General features: G+C 43.8%; 1 protein-coding gene across 1 annotated transcript in view; it reads right to left on the reverse strand.

Annotated features, from left to right (window-relative positions):
* The window catches only part of USP24 (ubiquitin specific peptidase 24), a 160,348-nt gene that overhangs the window by 17,997 nt on the left and 122,154 nt on the right, over positions 1 to 20,197 (reverse strand). Inside the window, exons 54-63 of the mRNA XM_015407738.1 lie at positions 18,983 to 19,096; positions 17,483 to 17,579; positions 16,349 to 16,465; positions 15,775 to 15,867; positions 14,689 to 14,791; positions 14,335 to 14,456; positions 13,935 to 14,048; positions 11,882 to 11,947; positions 9,734 to 9,800; positions 8,645 to 8,723 (exon numbers count right to left, since the gene is read on the reverse strand). Of these exons, the coding sequence (XP_015263224.1) occupies positions 8,645 to 8,723; positions 9,734 to 9,800; positions 11,882 to 11,947; positions 13,935 to 14,048; positions 14,335 to 14,456; positions 14,689 to 14,791; positions 15,775 to 15,867; positions 16,349 to 16,465; positions 17,483 to 17,579; positions 18,983 to 19,096 (972 nt within the window). The remainder of the gene's footprint in view (positions 1 to 8,644; positions 8,724 to 9,733; positions 9,801 to 11,881; positions 11,948 to 13,934; positions 14,049 to 14,334; positions 14,457 to 14,688; positions 14,792 to 15,774; positions 15,868 to 16,348; positions 16,466 to 17,482; positions 17,580 to 18,982; positions 19,097 to 20,197) is intronic.

The following is a 20,197-nucleotide window of genomic DNA, read 5'->3' on the forward strand; positions in this document are numbered from 1 at the left end:
CCAGATAGTTAGTGGTTTTGACACCCAACACTCTGGTGGAATAGAAGCATCTGCCGAAGGCGTCCATTTTTTTACTTTCTCTGTCTGAAGGTGCAGAGTGTGTTCGTTTAGATTTTGAAGAGGATGTTACAACCATAGAGTTTGGTTGAGGATGTGAGAATAGGAATTCGGCCCCTGTCTCTTAGACTCTGTACATATGGTCCAGTTGTCTTGTTGACACCGGGGCTGACAAAGGTTTTTCCCATGGTGCCTTTGTAGCTTGTAAAAGGACAGTGGACATGGGTAATGCCAGAGTGGAAGATGTATCAAGCTGGACGATGTCAAAGACCGCATCCGTCACTTGTGGATGTTGCTGAACGACGGAGAGGCCTAAGGAATGGGCCATTCTCTTCACAAGATCTGTGTATGACGTGAGATTGTCGGATGGGGAGATGGGCAAATCATCAGCGACAGCCTGATCAGGAGACTTATGATCAGGGGAGGTGTGAGCCTCAGATGCTTCGGTATCGGGATTGTCTTCCATTGAATCAGAGGACTCCTGGTGTGGCATTTGGACAGGAGTGTCCTGTTGACCAGTTAAAGGTCTTGGTGGAATGACAAGGGTGGAAACGACTGGGGTTTGAACAATCTGAGGGTTGGGAGGACGACTGTGATCCAAGTTATGCTGGGCAGGATCGTCTGCAGGAGGACGAGAGAGAGATGCTGAAGGTCTTGACCTGTGGAGCGATCTTGATCTATGAGCAGAGTGGGATGAATATTGATCCCAGTCGGAATTGCTTGCCGGAGTCAGCCATGGCAAGGATGGTGGATAAGCCCCATACAGATACCTCATCTGTCGTTGATCCCAAGACAGAGGTGGTGGCGGTAAGAAGACTCGTGGGGATCGACTTCTGGACCGTGGACGTCTTGGAGACAAAGCGGCAGCATGTCTTTGAGAGGAGCCCGCATAATCGCGGTTGTCGATATCGACAGATCGACTGTGCAGACGTGGAGGGTGACGCTGCGTGTCACATGAAGCATATCGGTGTCGACGTGGATTGATGTCGGGAGCTTCCGATACCATTGATGACGGGGAAAGAGATGGAGAAGGCTCTGCATCTATTTGATGACTTAGGAGCTCTACTGTTTCGATGTCGGAGTAAGGACGCTCCACTTGGTGGACAGGGAAGTCCAAGACATGGATGGTCGGTATTGGTGGAGGGACTTGGGCCTCCGGTATCGATACAATCGTTGGAGCGGGAGACACTTTACGGGCATCACCCAGTGCAGCCACCACTACTTTCCCCTTCTTTGCCACCTTAAGGGGTTTGGAAGAGCCCTTCTTTGCCAACTTTTGCTCCTTACTTGGCCTGGATTTCTTTTTCACTGGCGTGGAAGCGGAGGATTGCACCTTCGATACCAGAGGCTTCGGTGTCGGTTGGCCGATTTCGGAGGCAGGCCTCGATGCCGGAGCCGTTGATGTCGATGGTTTCTCGGCGTCCATCGCTGAGGAAGGATGTAGAGCTGATTCTAGCAGGGCCACTTTAAGGCGCGCAGCTCGGTTTTTTCGGGTCTGGTTTGAAAAGCGAGCACAGTGGCGACAGGATTCGGGTTGATGAGACTCTCCGAGACAAAGTATGCAAAGGGTATGACAGGAGGAGCAAGTTTACTACCGCAACCCTTGCACCTATTAAAAAAGCCCCACTTCTTCTCCATAAAAACCAAAATGAAGAAGAAGGGGGGGGCTAGCCCGAAGGCCCGACTGAGGTAAAGCGGCAACCTCCCCCTCAGCAGAAAATAAAAGTTTTTTTCTTTTTTGAAAGAATGACGAAGAAAAAGAATAAACTGAGGAAAAATCCAAAGAGCCGCGAGGCAAAAAGCCAAAACACCGACAAAGAAAAAGGTCTTTCCAATGCGACGGTAAGAAAGGAACTGGCGGGATGTCCGCGCCCACCCCTCTGGGCATGCGCGGTAGGGTTCCTGCACATGTCTAAGGTCTGGGCACGAAAATCCATTAAAAGAGCTTGCTACAGCACCAATCGATCCAGCGCGTGCACACTAGATCCCATGGGTGTGAAGCACAGAGACCACGTCGAAGATCCAGTGCTGTCGAGGACACCATGGAGATATGAAGATACACCTCAGAGCCTCTCGTGTGATCTTGTGAATCACTCTGGTGAGTAAGGGAATTGGAGAGAAGATGAACAGGCGCTGGTTGAACTATGGGTAGAGGAGACCATCTCCTAGAGAGAGGGGATTCACTCCTGCCCTGGAGCAGAACAGATGGAATTTTCTTTTCTTTTTTTAAACTGCCCCCAAAGGGGCAGGGTTTTATTACATTACAGATGGCATTTTCTGTTTTGTCTTGTTGTGAAGGCATCTACCTTATGGTGGTTTCACATGTCGAACACTGGCTGGAGGTAATTCCAGTTGAGTTCCCACTCATGTACGGATGCTCCCCCCTGCAGTCATGTTTTGAGAGCCAGGAAGGTGAGCTGCGACCAGTAAGATCTTCCTGGATGGACACTTATCCCAAATCTCCAGAGCCAGTCCGCATAAGCTTCTTGAGACTGTGCCACCTTGACAATTTATGTAAAACAAAGACATGGTGTTGTTTATTTATTTATATATTTTTGGATTTATATCCCGCCCTCCCCGAAGGCTCAGGGCGGCTACCAACAAGGCACAAGTGCAAGAGGAGGTGCTGTCTGCCTCGCAGAGGAGGTGTTGTCTGTCAGGACAGCAACTCTATGGTGGGACACCAAGTGGCGAAATGACTTGAGGTCATACTTGAAGGCCACAAGCTCCAGAAAATTGATGTGTTTGTGTGATAGGTGAATCTCCCAGTTGGAGCCCACACACAAGCCATTGAGATGCACGCCACAGCCCCATAGAGACGCATCTGTTGTCATGGTCAAGGATGGGGTAGGCGGGTTGAAGGGTGCACCTGCCAGCAGGCCCTCGACTGCACCCCTGCCTGGTTTTCCCTCCGTGCCGCTTACCCTTGCTGGCTGCCTCCACGCTGTGCAAAAATCCGCACGCTGAAGAAGCACTGTGCTGCTGTCGGGGCGAGACCGGGCTGTTGATTCCCATCTCCATAGAGACCTGGTTGACACAGTGGGGGGGAGGGAAGGGGGGGAGTGCCGAGGCCCCTCCCCCTCCCCAGAAGGGACACAGGTGCCAGCCTCATCCCCCCCCCCGGTTTGCAAAAAACGAAAAAAGCCCTCCTGGGCCTGGCGCCAAATGACCATTAGTGCAGAGAGGTGGCCAGGCCTCGTTCACCGCCTCCAGGAGATATTCTTAGCGGGGGCTCGATAGATGGCATTGCCTGGAGAAGAGCGGGGTGGGTGGGGGGATGACGTGCCTGCGCTTGCTGAGGACCTTCAGCGCTTTCAAGGAGGCCCACGCTTGGGCGGAAGACCTGTTGGCTGGGCGTGGCGGACTCTGCAGCTATCTGTGCATCATTCCTTCCACTTCTCCGGAGGCGTAAGGGTCAGGCAGGCTCTTCCTCCGAGGTGTTAAAAAGAACAGAGCTGGTGATAATTGTGCATTTTTAAAGATTCCAAAGGCTTTAGGCCCTGCCAGGGATGGATTCGCTGGTCACTAACTCAGCCTTCTGTTAGGGATCATTTTAAAAATATATTTTTTTAAAATAGTATTTTTATTGATTTTTACAACACAAAAAGAAGACAAACCACAACAATATACATACATCTACAAACACACAAAAAAGAAGACCGCCATATCTTATCATAACCGCAACACAAAATTCTAACATAACTAACTGGTTCCACATTTCCCAACAACACATCTCAGATAACATTTCTAAGTGTATTTCTAACCATATTAAACAAAGAAAGAAACCCCCCCAAAAACTTGTAAATAAAATTCAAATAATTCTTTTTATCTGTCTATAATTCATAGCAACATTTCAACAACAACAACAACAAAAGAAAAAGAAAAAAACAGAACGAAATAATATTAACTATTATTAGCTTATCCTGATTTATCTCATTTTAATTAGCATTTATGTTTGTAAAGTTACCGACATTCACTTTACTTCTAACTTTACTTCTAACTTCCTTAGCCAACTTATCACTCTTTAACATTACACTATACTGTATAATTTCTTACTTATACTCTTATGACCTTTACCTAATATATAGCATTTTATAACCATTACCTACTTATTTACCGTATTTCTTAATAGGTTAATTTACCAACTTGTCACAAACCAAACCAAAGGAAACCTCAAAATTCTTAGCTTTAATATTCAAGCTTCTTCTCTTCATATTATTACAACGTATCATACGCTAATGCTTCATTTACTCCAAAACAACTAAAAGAAAAACTAACAACTGTTTATAATCATGGGCTTAAAAATAAACTAACAGTTTTATAAACACATTGCTTTTATCTCTTACTGTCTTGTAAGTTAAACACCCAATAAGGGGATGATCAGGTAAGCTGAAACATCAAAATTCTTAGCTATAATATTGACTAACTATTATCTAAACTATTCATGCCTCATACATCTACTAAATTCTCTTCATGTTATTGTGTAAAAAAAAACCCAACTAAACCCCATTTTCTCCAATAGTACTAAGAAATAGCTATTTTAACTTGCCAAACTTGAGAATGTATTAGCTCCTTTACAGAAATTGTTAGTTACCTTATTTGCCCATTTTAAACATCACCTATTATACTATAAATCCATTGTATATACAGAGTCTCACAGTTCCTATCTAAAGTACATCTATTTTTCATTTTTACTTTAACCCATAATTTATACTAAACCACTTTATAATATGCTAATCTTTTCTTGATTTTCTGCATCCTTTTTTTCTTTACAACCATGCATAGGTGTCTTCTCTCTTTAAATACATGAACTTCCATTTCCATTTGTTCCCTCCTACAATTCAAGTACAAAAGGGAGGGGTTCCGCTCAGTGTTCTTTGGTTTTTTATTATTTCTTCCATGCTTGTCATGCTTCCTTGTACCTCTCCCACACACTTGCCGTGTGTGTGTGTGCCGGAAAACGGCTTTAATTTTGCCTTAACAAGTTTAGCCTTTTTGTTAGGTAGGTACTCCCAAGAATTTCCTTTCCTTGCCTCCAACATCACAAAATATTCCAAAGGTTCTTCTAAGTATGGCGTTTGTACACTGAGTTTCTCAAATCCTGTCTTACGTGGAGCCAATGTTTCCTGCATAGTGGGACTTTGCCTTCTGATCTCGTCTTCCACAGTATACTGCTCGGGCTGTGATTGATTCTCCTCTTTTCCCCCATCACAATCCGCAAGTAAGTTCTGAGGTTTCTCCAATAAACTCTTAAAAGCCTCATTAAACACGCTTCGAAATTCATCTAGCAATAGCTTTTTAAACTGCTCCACAGTAAGTTGGCAAATCTCCAAATTTTCTAAGTCCTGTCCTTCCTCCATGTTCTCGTCGTTTTTTTTTTTTCTTATTTCTTTTAAATTAGCCACTGTAACTCAGGACAGTAATAAAGAAGAAAGCCTTGGCAACAGTTCAAATATCTTGCAAATGGCATTTTTAAGTTCAGTTTAAATGAGTAAAGTTATCTTCTTACCCCCATAAATCACTCAGACAAACTTCGTTCTCCTTTCTCACACCGGCTGCTTTCCCAATTTTAGGAGAAGAGGAAAAAAAAGAGTTCAAAAGGGGTATTTTAACACAGTTAATCGCCTTGTTATGTTTGAAATACACTTGGTCTTCCTATAAATCCTATCTTCTTCATTCTTGATGTAATTCTTGTCATGTTAGAAAAATAGCTGGTCTTTAAAACGGCTGGTTGCAGGTATGCAAAAACATGGCGACCATGTTTTTTGCTCCATCGATTGCTCCTGCATCGAGGCAAAAACGGCCTCTCCCACACACTTGCCGTGTGTGTGTGTGCCCGAAAACAAGCCTTTTGCTATCTGCTCTCCCTCCGAGAGACCAGACGAAGCTCCCCCGGACTGGAAAGGCCGGGGAGCTTCAAAAAGTACGAAAAGAGGATGCAGCGGCTTGGGAGCCTCCCAAAAAAAAATGCCTGTCGCTGCGCCACACCCAGGGCTACTCCCAAAAATATTTTTTAGTACTAACACTATGAAGACACTGGGATTGTGGGCTTTCGAACCCCTAAAGGGTTCTTCCTAAAATGCATTTATGTTTGAAAATTGGTGGCCGCACCGGGGGGTGGGTGGGTGTGTCCCAGAAGGTAGCCTCGCCTAGTGTGCAAAAAAACCTGGAGCCGGCCCTGGTAATGGCATGAGGAGGCTGTACCGTAGACAGAGTCAGGGTATTGGCCATTCTCTTGATGAACTCTCCATAGGACTTTAGGTCTTCCGATAGAGAAATCAGGAGGTCCTCTGATACCTTCTGCTGCGGGGAAGGATTTGCTGGATGTTCTGGACTCTCATAACCTGATTCTTGCGAGGCACTGGACGAGTCAGACTGGTCCAATGGGTTTGAGTATTGGATCGGGAGTTTTGGTGCTGAAGGTGTCGGCACTGATGGGATCGCTTTCTGCTTTGTTACAGGGGTATGTTTAAGACGCTTGCCTGTCAGTATCAATGGCTGTGGCAACGGTTTCTCTGGAGTTGGAGTGGGCTCCCGATACCGAGAGAGGCGGAAGGACGTGGATTGTTGATCACATTTTGTCAGCATGCGAGGTGGGAGTCAAGGTACGCTGGTCAACAGTGGGTAGGCCCCATACAGGAATTGCCTTTGGTGGTGGTCCCATGGGGCCAGAGGAGGGAGAAAAGGTCCCAAAGATTGATCGTGATCATCGATGGACAAGCAGGGGGGGATGTGCAGAGCTGCAGTCTCCCCAATTGGAGTGGAGGCTCTTGACACTGGAGGATTGGCATCACTGAGTTAAGTCCATTTCCTGCTCAGAGTCCATGAGCTGTATTGGACACAGCATGGGTGAGGATGCTCCACCCTGCAATCGACCGCTGACTGGTGAGTCAAGTAATTTAGACGCAAGCACAGAGGATGGTTCTGGCGTTCAGAGGTGTCGATGGAACCTTACATAGGAAACCCTTGGGTTCGGTCGAGTCTCTCTTGTGCTTCTTCTGCTTGACAGGTTTAAGGTCTTACCCTCCCCGTGTTTCTTAGCACGGGTGTGGGTTTTGGACATGGATGTCGGGGCCGAGCATTTGAACATCTGTCGATCAACATCAGTAGGAGCCGGTGTCAGAGACATCATGGCAGTTGATGCTGAGGATGGGGTCAACACTGATGCGTGGCCCAATGTATCCTGAGGCAACGCCATTAGGGGAGAGAGTGCTGACTCCAGCAGGGCAGTATGAAGCCTTGCAGCTCTGTTCTTTCTCATTTGTTTCAAGAACTTTGAGCAATGTGAACAAGAGTCCACACGGTGAGTTTCCCTGAGGCACAAAAGACAGAGGGAGTGTCCATCTGGGGGTGCGATCTTACTGCCGCACTGCAAGCACCGCTTAAAGAAACCCCACTGTTTGGCCATAGGCCGAGGGAGGGGAACAGCTGGAGCAGAGTGACCCCTGTGTCTAAACTCTAAACAAATTCACCAACTCGTGGATTTTATTCTGTTAAGTTCAAGACGAAGAATTCCAAAAGGAAGAAAAAGAAAAGCCAAGTAGGCCCAAGAAGAAAGTTACCGACCGGAGTGGAGGAGATCCTAACAGAGTGGTGGTCAGAAGAAAACTGGCAGGATCGTTGTGCCCCTCCCTGTAGTCATGCGCACTGGAGCCCTTGCATGTGACTCAGGAGCGGGCCCAAAAATCCATTTAGCTTTCAAGTTTACTGATCACGGTTGGCGCAGGCGCACTATATTCCAGAGGTGTGATGCACAGAGACCACAAAGAAGATGCCCCTGTATCATCTCAGAGTTTCTTTCTCTTGGAGCCCTCCCCTAAGGCTGTTTAGTTACCACCCAGGACTGATCTTTTACACGTCAGCCCTGATTCTTTGGAACAGCCTTCCAAAAGGAGGGCCTCTTTAGTGTAAGGCAATCTTATTCAGATGAAACTTTTAAGGATAGAAAAGTCTTGGCGATAAGCTAAGCTATGGAGGATGTTAGAGGTTTTATGGATGTCACTGTCTACGTGAACTTTTTATAGTGATTTTAATGTTTCTGTCAACTTGCTTTGGCTAGTGATGTGAAAGCTGTCATGAGTCACTGCCACAGGAAGTGGTGGGTGCTACAAGCATGGACGGCTTCAAAAGGGAATTAGATAAGCATATGGAGCAGAGGTCCATCAGTGGCTATTAGCCACAAGGTATAGCTAGGGGCTCTGGGGCAAGTGATGCTCTGTCTTGGTGCTTGGGGGGGGGTCAACAGGGGGAGGGCTTCTAATGTCCTGGCCCCACTGCTGGACCTCCTGATGGCACTGGTATTTCTGGCCACTGTGTGACACAGAGTGTTGGACTGGATGGGCCTTTGGCCTGATCCAACATTGGCGTCTCTTATGTTCTTATGTTCTAAAGTGGTAAGATAAAAATGCTTTAATAAATACAAATAAACACAGTGCCTGTTCCATGGATTGTATTTGACCTAAAAACTAAGGCTAAAGCGATGTAGTAAAGACTCAGTCAAGGCTGTCTTTGAAAGAAATGCTTAGAAGCATGTAACCACTGACATAAACAGAATCCACTGAACTTTCACTTCTGCTGTTACACTTACTTCTGAGCAAGAGTGACTAAGAATTTGACACACTGATAACAGCGGCTGCTGTCCACATGGTTACTATGATGCATCAAAGCTGTTAAAGGAAAGAAAGTGCTTTAAGAAACAGGACTTTAGAAGCAGAGTATTTTATATTGCAAATTAGACACTATGACTTATGCCTTCTTCAACTTGAAAAACACCCTAACCCTAGCTCAACTTGAAAAGATTAACTCTATTTCTTAAATAGAAATGGAACAAATGGTGGGACTACCACTTGGAATTAAAGAACCATTTAAAGAGAATGAAAGGAACAGAATTCTGTAATGCTATTCAATGTGCTGGAACTGTTAAGATTGTAATGCTATATTCTTTTGCAAATTGTGTAATTTTACAATCTGGTTCAGAATGCAAGCAATTAGCTTAGTTATAAACTCCGTGAGATGTTGTAAGTACTGTTCCTTTCATTCTCTTGGAATCATCAGTGCAGCTGTGCTTTATTAGAGTGGTCTTTCTGGGGCGTTCCTATGGAGAACCGGAGAAGCCTTCTATAGAGTTGTTTGACTTGTGCATTGTAAGCTTTGGGTGAGTACAGCAAGCTAGCTCTCTTTTTTTCCTGGTTTCTATGTAAAGTATATTGTGTTATAATGTATTTGTAATTCAGTTCCAGGAAAAATAATTTGCCTGAAGAAGAATTTCTCGAAACACACAATTTTTGCCTCGGAGGCGTGTGGCTTTGATGCTTGCTGTGTCCCTTTTCGGAAAGCAAAACAGCCTACAACATTGGCATTGACTGCTGCATCTCTCATCAGAAAGCAAGATACTCTACAGCATTGAATCCTGTCTGCATGTTTGTCTCTGTAGCTGTGGACTTTTCTACAAGATATATATTGTTCTTTAGGTTTTTGTTATCAATGTACTATAATTAATAAGACACACTAGGGTCTTTATTGTATATTTAAATATATGATTTAAATGAATATATGAAGACATAGTAGCATAGTATTGTGTGTTTTGTTCTAACACTGTGTTTTTCCATGTTTGCTCAACCTTGCTGTGTTTCCTGTGTGTTTGTTGCCACTAATTCCACACAGCAGATTTACTTGCCTAGCAATCCATTTTCTGTTTCAAAGGCAAACTTGACCCGGTCTATTTGTAATGAATCTTCAATAATCTGCAAAAAAGAAAAGAAAGTTTAGGAGATTACAGTGACACTTGATACCTATATTCCAGTGAGAGAGAGTCTGGCACTTCAGATTTTGATTCCACATTATTCAGTTAGTAGAAAAGAAAGGCAAATAACCCTGATCATAATCATGTTCATCTGGTTAATGTACAACAGAATATTGTTATTGAAGTCATGCCAATTGTCCACATTTGAGTTTGCTCGTGTCAACAAAAAGAAATATATTGCCAGTATACGCTAAAGCCTTTGACTGTGTGGATCACAACAAACTATGGCAGGTCCTTAAAGAGATGGGAGTACCAGACCACCTCACATGTCTCTTAAGAAACCTGTATAAGGGTCAAGAAGCGACAGTTAGAACCGGATATGGAACAACTGATTGGTTTAGCATAGGAAAAGGAGTACGACAAGGATGTATATTGTCACCTTGTCAGGGCTATTTTTGGGCAGGAACGCACAGGAACAGAGTTCCGGCTGGCTCCTGAGTTGGCCACGCCCAGCAGGAACTCATTAGCATAATAGGCCACACCTAACAGCAGACACTCATTAGGATTGGCTACATTAGGGGTGTGTGGCCTAACATGCAAAGAAGTTCCTGCTACAAAAAAAGCCCAGGGTTTTGACAACAAAGTAAACAGAATAAGAAGCAAAAGGTGGGTGTGGTTGGATGACCACACTTCTGGTAACACGTGGTAATATGCTAATGAGCTGTGCTGTCAGGGGTGTGGCCTAATATGCTAATGGATATCTGCTGTTGGGTGTGGCCTATTATGCTAATGAGTTCCTGCTGGGCTTTTTCTACAAAAAAAGCCCTGATTCCTTGTGACAGGTACAGCAATGAATCCAGCAACATAGGAATCAGTGGTACTCTGAACCTAACAATACCAGATGAGTGCAGGAAGTTTCAACATCAAAAAAACTAAGATCATGGTATCCAGGCCCATCACTCCTTGGCAAACAGAAGGGGAAGTCGTAGAAGTAGTGACAGACTTCACGTTCCTGGGATCCCAGATCACTGCAGATTGTGACAGCAGCCATGAAATTAAAAGACGCCTGCTCCTTGGGAGGAAAGCTATGGCGAACCTAAACAGCATGATAAAAAGTAGAGACATCACCCTGCCAACAAAAGTCCGCATGGTCAAAGCAATGGTATTCCCAGTAGTCATGTATGGCTGCAACAGTTGGATTATAAGGAAGGCCAAGTGCCGAAGAATAGATTCTTTTGAACTATGGTGCTGGAGAAGACTCTTGAGAGTCCCTTGGACTGCAAGAAGATCAAATCAGTCAATCCTAAAATAAATCAACCCTGACTGTTCCCTGGAAGGCCAGATAATGAAACTGAAGCTCAAATACTTTGGCCACCAAATGAGAAGGGAGCACTCACTGGAGAAGACCCTGATGCTGGGAAAGATTGAAGGTCAAAGAAGATGGGGACAGCAAAGGATGAGATGGTTAGACAGTGTCATAGATGCAACGAACATGAAATTGAGCAAACTTCAGAGGACGGCGGAAGACAGGAAGGCCTGGCGTGATCTGGTCCATGGGGTTGCGAACAGTCGGACTCGACTGTGTGACTGAACAACAACAAAATACGCTACATAGCGACTCTTTCTTATGATTTATTCCTAAGCAAACTGTATTTGCCAAACAACAGATGATGACTGAGCCAAAGTTAAATGGTAACAATAATTACGTTCATGCTTATGGAAGAATCAAAGCTTATCTTTAGCCCCCTCCTACTGAAGTCAATTTGAATTAAAAGTGTGAACTGCATGTACCGTTATGCCAACAAGAAAAATAATAAACATATTCAAGAAACACTATAGTACAACTTGGAAAACTGGATTTGTTAAGGAAATACTCCAGGTGCTGAGATTATACCACTTTCCAGGACAGAGATGAGGAAGGCATAGATTGGATGTTCCCTCAGGGTCAAACACTCCTCATCTGAGGAAATCTACCAAGTCAGGGAGAAGGCTGTAGCAGAGGAGGAGGCACCAGGAAAAATCAGTCCTCCTCTATCCCCTTCTGTCAGCAAACCGTTAGCAATCCAGAGTCTCTTCACTTACCAATATCTCATGAAGAAGCTGGAAAGTGTTTTTCAGTTCATGAGGTGGAGCAGTCTCCAACTGATTCTGTAAATCAAAGACATACAGACTCAGGCAGGTGGAAGAGCATGTACATGAGTATTTGTGTATTAAAAATCATCTGAATTATTTTAGCAGGCTACAGGCTACAGGCTACCTTGTCAGAAACCCCTGCAATCAGAAAAGCACTTTTAAGCAAGTTGTTTTACATCTCAGTGATTGCTCACTTCCTTTTATTTGTACACTAGGAGTAATGCCCGTTGTGGGAAGAAATACAACGAGATCTAGAAGGAAGCTCCAGATGAGTGTCCTGACTGTGGCTTGTGGGGCGGCAGAGGGAAGCGGAAAATGGAGGGAGGCAAGCCATGTTTCTTTCCTTCTGCTTAGCTATAAAGCAGGGCTGTCTCAAGTCATTTTGCTACCCCAAGTGGGTAGAATGGGAGGACAGCCTCACGGTAACAGATATGGTTCTCCCCACCTCTGACTTATTTTTGAGGGGGAGGTGGGTGTTATGCAGTGGCAGCTAAGGTAGAAAAGTGCCATGTTTTCTGGGTTCCAAGGGTCTGGAAAGTAGTTCCATAGCTGATTACACGGTTGCCAACTCTGGGTTGGGAAATACCTGTAGATTTGAGGGATAGAGCCTGGGGAGGGCAGGATTTGTGGTGGGGAGGGACCTCAGTAGGGTATAATGCCATAGAATCCACTGCCCAAAGCAGCCATTGTCTCCAGGAGAACTGATCTTGGTCATCTGGACATCAGTTTTAATAGCTGGAGATCTCCAGGTGCTACCTGGAGGTTGGCTTATATGTAGTCACAGCTAAGGTAGAAAAGCACCTCCTCCTGTGCTACGTTTTCTGGGTTCCAAGTGTCTGGAAAGTGGTTCCATAGCTAATTACACGGTTGCCAACTCTGGGTTGGGAAATACCTGTAGATTTGAGGGGTAGAGCCTGGGGAGGGCAGGATTTTGGGTGGGGAGGGACTTCAGCAGGGTAGAATGCCATAGACTCTACTGCCCAAAGCAGCCATTGTCTCCAAGAGAACTGATCTGGGTCATCTGGACATCAGTTTTAATAGCTGAAGCCCTGACTGCTACATCACATTGGCTGTCATACAGGGGCCATCTCAGCAGGATATAAGGACACAGAGTCCACCATTTTCTCCAGGGGAACTGATCTCTGCCATCTGGAAAGCAGTTGTAATTCTGAGTGATCTTCAGCCCTCACCTGGAGATTTGCAACCATGGTTTCCCCCAACAGACACTAAAGGGAAATTTATTTTACCTCAGAACATCAACAGCAAACTGAAATGCAAATTGCCCCTGGGTTCTCACTGGGTGGGGGGGGGGGGAGAGAGGAAGAGCAAACTGTTTAGAATCTAGGAGGCAGGACTCATGCAAAGCAGCCAGTGGATAGGGAGACCCTCTGAATGACAGATCAGAGAGCGAACTGATTTTGGAGCATGTTGGAATATTCAGGGGAGTCCATGACCAAAATAGAATTATATATACCGGAGGATTCTTCCTGAAGATTGTTTGCCCCAACTAGGGAGCTGCAGGAGTGGCAGAAAGAATAGTGCATGTAAATAAGGAAAGCAGGTGCAAAGCTATGCCTGTGAAGACAAACCACGCAGATGTCCTGCTTCCTTATCCCCACCTCAACCTTTCTGGACTCAGCTTTTCCAACGCACTGCACAATTTTCTGGTTGTCAGGAATTATGAAAGATAATCATGATAATAATTCAAGACACTTAGAATATGAAAACAAATGTGTGATGTACCCCCTTTTCCCCATACCCCTGTTAAGGCTATTCCTAACTCTGATGATTTTCCTTTTCATACATTGCCCAATGTAAACTCAACTGTGAACCAGTTCTTAAATTGTGAACAGAGAACATTTAGAGACAGATGATATAATGACCAGGTAGATAATACAGATCTTTTAAATAAATATCTTGTATACTGTTAATCCAGTAAGCACTGTGTAGAAACACTGAAACAGGTTGCTTTGAAAGTTCACTCTGACTGGCCTCTCCTTACCTTAATTAAATGTAGCATGGTAAAGGAAAAATGCTCATTACAAAAGCAGCAATACACCACCATCTCAAGGAGAACCATCAGCGATCCAGTCAGTTCCCTCAAAGCATGCATCACCTAATGATGAAAGAACAGTCAGAAAACTAGGCAGCTGTGATTTCTAAAAGGTGATGGGTAGTTCTTTTTCTGAAGACAAGATTTCCCTTCCTACCTTGCCAACACTATAGGAAAGCCATTTTACAATATATTTGGTACCTCTTCACTTGGCTCCAGAGGCTTTGAAACACATAATATTTTAAGATCACTAAGTAGGATGGTTGGTTGTTTGCTTTACAACTCCATTATGTTAACAAAATAATCAAATAATCACTTGCAGACAAACTGTAGACCTCAAAAAGCATACCTCCATTAAGTAAGGTTTCCCCTCAGGGAGGAATAGCAAAGCTTCTACCTCTTCATGGAGAGCCAACAGTGGCCCTGAGGTGGTAATGCCAAGAGATGAACGCAAAGTGAACAGACCAGGAGCTTTAGAGAGAGAGAGAAAACACACACACACACCACCACATGCATATAAGTCCAGAACACATTTGTCTCAGTAGCAACTTTATATCCCTTTGCTATATAGTACTGAAAACCAGCACTAAAAAGTGTTAGTGGGTAAAGTGCTGCAGCTTAACTGCTTGATAAACAAACTGAACTTTATTATTGAGACAATTTATCAAGCTTGGATTGCCAAGGCAAGTCCAGCAGTACTTACCCACTTTCCTGTGTGAAGAGACGTCAGAGTGCAAAACAAGCAGTGCCACAGTATTATGGAGGAATCCAAACTCACGTGCTTGTGGTGAACTCCATCTGCGATTCTGTATTGGCAGAGGGGATTTCAAAAAGTAAGAGCAATTTAACAAATCCTATTTTAAAAGCAAATAATAAAGAGCTGCTTTACATCCTTGGCTCATCTCATGAAAACTCACGATGGAATAAATGCTCTTAGCCTTTAAGGTGCCACTTCACGCATCCTTTATCTCCTGACCCCAACAGAACTGCTGAACACTAGATCAGACAGGCACAACAGTGGAATTCAGGAAGTGTGCTTTAGGAGTGGGGTGGGGGTAGCACAGGTAGAGAAAATATGCGTGAAGTTGCATGCTTGCTCCTGGGCAAGTAACACCTGTGTTCTCATGAAAATCCAAGTACAAAACTATGCTGCGCCATTAGGAATCCATGTGAATGATTTCTTCTAGCCTTTGAGAGATATGAGTACTCTGAAGTTCCAAGGGAGTGGCTAGGTAGACATGCTAGATTTTAGGGCACATAGCACCAAAACCATTTTGTACCATGCATGACATTATACTGTGAGCAGTAACTCTGATTCTATTCAGTTCATGCTAGAAAAATATCCCTTTATCAGCTACCAGATGTCAGTGTTTTCCAAGAAGGAGAAGCTCATCACATAGTGAGCTGAGAACTGCCTTGGGTTTAATTGGCTGTGCTGAGAGATAGCTGCCATTACATTATGCTGCATATATTACTATGATCCTGCTCAGCCTGAAGGGCTATTAGCTGCTTAGTGTTGGAAAACAGGATCCAAAGGAAGCAGTGGGGCAGAGTCTATATTTTCTCTTGGCTTCCTGTTAGAAAGGGATACTTCTATCTGCCATTTCCTCTGAACTCTCAAGTCGAAAGGCTGGCAGTGGCACTGGTATATGGAGGGAGGGGGTAGTCACAAGTTTCCTTTAATCCTCAAAAGGAGAGTATTACTTCAGAACATACAAACTAGAATGTAGCTGATAGTCTGCTCATGCTATCAGCTCACACTATCAGAATGTTCAGAATATCTTGTTACCTGGTTATTTTGCCGGTTGGGGCCAAGAAGAAAGTTGATCATATGCTTCAAGGCAGAATGCCTGAGGAGCAGATCACAAGCTCTTAAACCCTGCTGTGAAAAGACAGGCAGAACAGAAAGTCACTTTTTTACATGCTCTCCAAAAATTGTTCTGCAGTTAAGTAATTTGCATATTTTAGATTAAGTCTTTCATTATTTTGCCATGAAACACTGCCTTAAGATTAAATTTAGCTGTAGTGAACTGAAAGGCTCTGAATGGCTCTTTAAACACCAGACTGCAGCCTGACCCTCTTTTCAGCTTTTGTGCCACATTAATATAAGAAGGAGGAATGAGTACTGTTAACATCCCCTGGTGATGTATTTACACCACATGTATAATGCAGTTCTGAGCAATAAGCAAAACTTAGTAAAATAATTGTTAGAATACATTCTTTCTAAAATTGTATACTTTTCAAGTTTTAAAAGAGAATTACCAGCACTTCTGTATGATAATAGCAATATTTTCCATAGCAGCTTATTTTGCCTTGGAACTTTTGTGAAACAGAAATGGTAGCAGAGTGATTATTCGGGTTACCTTTTGCACAAAGTTGTTGAACAAAAAGAAGTACTGGGCACAGTTTTTACAATTTTCAGGAACATCTTTGTCCAACAGACCAAGCAGCACTTCCACTAATTGATGCAGACTTTTTAACTGCAAAAGAGAAGAGATAAAGAGACTTTAAAGTGTCTGGTAATGGCAGTTTTAAGAATTTTCAGACAATGAAAATAAGGCATGTAGTAAGGTTAAGCTAGTATTACCTTAGGAGATATTAGGCAGCTTATTAAAAATGGCAGCAAAGTCTGCTTACAACAACACTAGCGGGATGGTTTTGCTTTAGCTGGCCATTTTGGATTGCTTCTTTAAGACATTTTTTAAAGAACACCTTATAACTCAGACGTGACTCATTCACACAGGTTTCAGAAGATGCAACCTCACTACAGGAGGACTGGGCAATAACTCAGTAAGTAGAATGCTTAACAGATAAACTTAAGAAGCGTAGCAAAATTTGCACATAGCAAAACTGACTGATGTGCGCACGCACACAAGGAGCTAGACAGAAAACACAAGTCTAACTGCTGGCTTCTGAGATTTTAACAGGCACATCACTTAAGCCACAAGGGCTAGAAACTTCCTTTTGAAAAGATAAAGAAGAAGAAGAAGAAGAAGAGATTGGATTTATACCCCGCCCTTCACTACCCAAAGGTGTCTCAGAGCGGCTTACAAACCCCTTTCCCTTCCCCTCCCCACAACAGACACCCTGTGAGGTAGGTGGGGCTGAGAGAACTCTGACACAAACTGCTCTTTTTCAAGGACAGCTGTGCCAGAGCTTGTGACTGACCCAAGGTCACATCAGCAGGTGCAAGTGGAGGAGTGGGGAATCAAACCCGGTTCTCCCAGATTAGAGTCCGCACACTTAACCACTACACCAAACTGGCACAGAGTTTCTCACAACACTGGATTCCACACTCACTCACAAGAATATACAAAGCATTGAACACAGGTCTCTGAGACCATGAGAGTAAACATTCAAAGTACTGGTGATGACAGTGCAAGGAAAAGCAAAGGAGGAAAAGATTAATGAAGGAGCAGCATGCTATATTTTCCAAGTACAATGATCAGTTTCACAATTCAATTGTTAACCATTCAGCCAAGTTACATTTTACTGACCTTATCTTGATAAAACAAGGCACTGTCTAAGGTTTTTTCAAGAATGGTAGCTACAGCAACTCGGACCTCTCTTACACTGCATTCCAGCAGAAAAGTCCTGGGAAAATATACAAAGAGACATGGAGTAAAACTGAAAAGGAAAAGACCATCAAGGTACAGCTCTCTGATCTGTGTACTAGTTGAAATGGTGATGCCTTTTTAAAAAAATTGTCCAATACACATTTACATTTCTTTGAAATTGTAGAACTGATCATAGGCTAACTTTTAATAGCCAAAGTGAAGTTGCCTTATAGAATGTAAATTATCTCTATGGGTCTCTGACAGGAATTCTTCAAATTCCGCAGGATTAACCACTATAACAAATTACTTAGATTAAAGGGAAGCAATAATTGACTGCCTGAAGCAATGCAGATAGACTTTCCATTTGGAAATCATTCGCTGAGCCAGGGCTCATTTGGAGGAGGCATGCATGTGCACATATAGTTCAATTAGCAGATTTGACCAAAGATTTAATATGTGTCATACATTATACTTTAGGGTTCCAGTAAATAAATTCAAGAAGCTTTTTGTAAACAGAACAGTGTCTTCAGTCTATCTTATATTTCTACCATCAATCACAACATACTTCAAAGGTGTTATTTTGACACCTAAACACTAAAGATAATCTCTTTTGAGCATGAATTAAAATGATATTGGATGCTTTAATACAGAACTATGGTCTGGTTCTATAAATGCAACCAGAAGGCACTCATGGATGCAGGCATCTCTTGACTCTTCCTTCCCCCAGATGTTCCTTGAGACCTCTGGAAGACAGATGTGGAAATGAGGGTGAAAGGAGAAGGGAGAATTGGTCAGGCACACATCTTCACCCCACTGGTTCTATTGGCAGAAGGGGAAATGGGATTTCATGTGATTCTCCCACCTCACTGCAGCCCCCATGACATTTTGTTCATGAGGTTCCAACAACCTCAGTCATCAGCATTTTGGCGGTCTCAGGATGCTGCTGGGGCAAAGGGGGGATGGGAAAGATCTGTGAGCACCTTCCACACATGATGTTTACATAGCAGTAGATAGAACTAGAAATATGAGATTGGTAATAATTAATACTATATTTCCTAATGTTATCATGGAAGTAATCTTGCTACTTAAAAAAGACATAGTACAAGTTTTCCTCAGTGGCACATTTCTTTCATTTGCAAATGACAGCTTGATTAAAAGCTAAGAAATTGTAGCCTACTGCTACAGACAACATTTAAACTACTTTTTTTTGCTTCCACAGAAATTTTTCCCCATTAAATCATTATTATATCCAACATGTGAAAGTATGGCATAAACGACCTGGACACATGCCAAAGTAACCAATATCTAGATGGAAAATAGAGTGTCTAAATAACAAAATACTGAATGCAAAGCTGAAGGAGGAATATTATTGCTCTTTTTTTGGCTACTTAATATAAGACATCTACGGTTTAAAATCTGTCAGCTGATACTGATACTTACTTAATGAGCTCTCGCCCTTCTGCCCCAACAAAATATTCAACCAACCACTGACAAGCCTCAAAACTTTTAGAGACCAAAGCTTCCATGGTTGCAATCCATTCTTCTGTGTCAACCCTTAAAAACAAATACAGCAAAATCAGCAAGGAAGCTGTGGCAAGCATCCTTTAAAATCCCGCCTCTCCTTCAGGGCTCTGAACTAATCGTTGTGATTTGGGCATCATGCAAATCCAAGTGATTGTCAGTCAATCAGAGCCCATGGAACTCCACCGGATGAGATGGGGTTAGCCAGCATCAGCTTTAAAAGGGTGAAGATAAACAGGTTGCTTACCTGTAAATGATGATCTTCGAGTGGTCATCTGTGCATTCACACCCATGGGATTCAATGCGCATGTGCTGGATCGATCGGCACTGTAGCAAGCTCTTAACGGATTTTCGCGCCCAGACCTCGGGCATGCTCAGGAACCCCACCACACATGCCTAGAGGGGTGGGCGCGGACATCCCGCCAGTTCCTTCGAACCGCCGCGAATCAACCCCTATGAAAAATGTAGAAGCTGACAGCAGCGGAGAAGGAGGGTGGGTGGTGTGAATGCACAGATGACCACTCGAAGATCATCAGTTACAGGTAAGCAACCTGTTTATCTTCAACGTGGTCTCTGTGCTTCACACCCATGGGAGATTAGCGAGCAGTGGCCTACCTGGAGGAGGGTGCTGGCAGGTCTTTACTGTGTAGCCGAAGATAAGATGTGACGTCCCATGTTGGTACTAGAGTTCTTTCGGACGTCTAGGGCGTAGTGCCTTATGAATGTGTTAGGCGTAGCCCACATAGCGACTCTGCAAATGTCTGTTAGGGGAACTCCCTGGAGGAAGGCAGTTGAGGCTGCAACAGCTCTGGTGGAATGAGCCCTGATAGGACCAGGCAATGGCTGCTTGGTGATAAGGTAGCAGAGGCGGATGAGACCTGCAATCCACTTTGATAAACGCTGAGCTGTGATGCGCGTCCCTAGCCTTGCTGGTGCATAGGAGACAAACAGTTGACAATCACGTCTGCCTGTAGGTGAAATTCTGACACTACCTTTGGCAGGAACGAGATGTCAGGTTCGAGGCGGATGCCGTCTGGCAGAAAAGACAAGTAAGGAGTGTCATGTCTGAAGCCAGTATTTCTCCAACTCGCCTTGCTGAAGTGACAGCGACCAGAAAGGCCGTTTCCCATGACA

Source organism: Gekko japonicus, unplaced genomic scaffold (assembly GCF_001447785.1).
Source record: "Gekko japonicus isolate JY-2015 unplaced genomic scaffold, Gekko_japonicus_V1.1 scaffold2058, whole genome shotgun sequence".
Lineage (NCBI taxonomy): Eukaryota > Metazoa > Chordata > Lepidosauria > Squamata > Gekkonidae > Gekko > Gekko japonicus.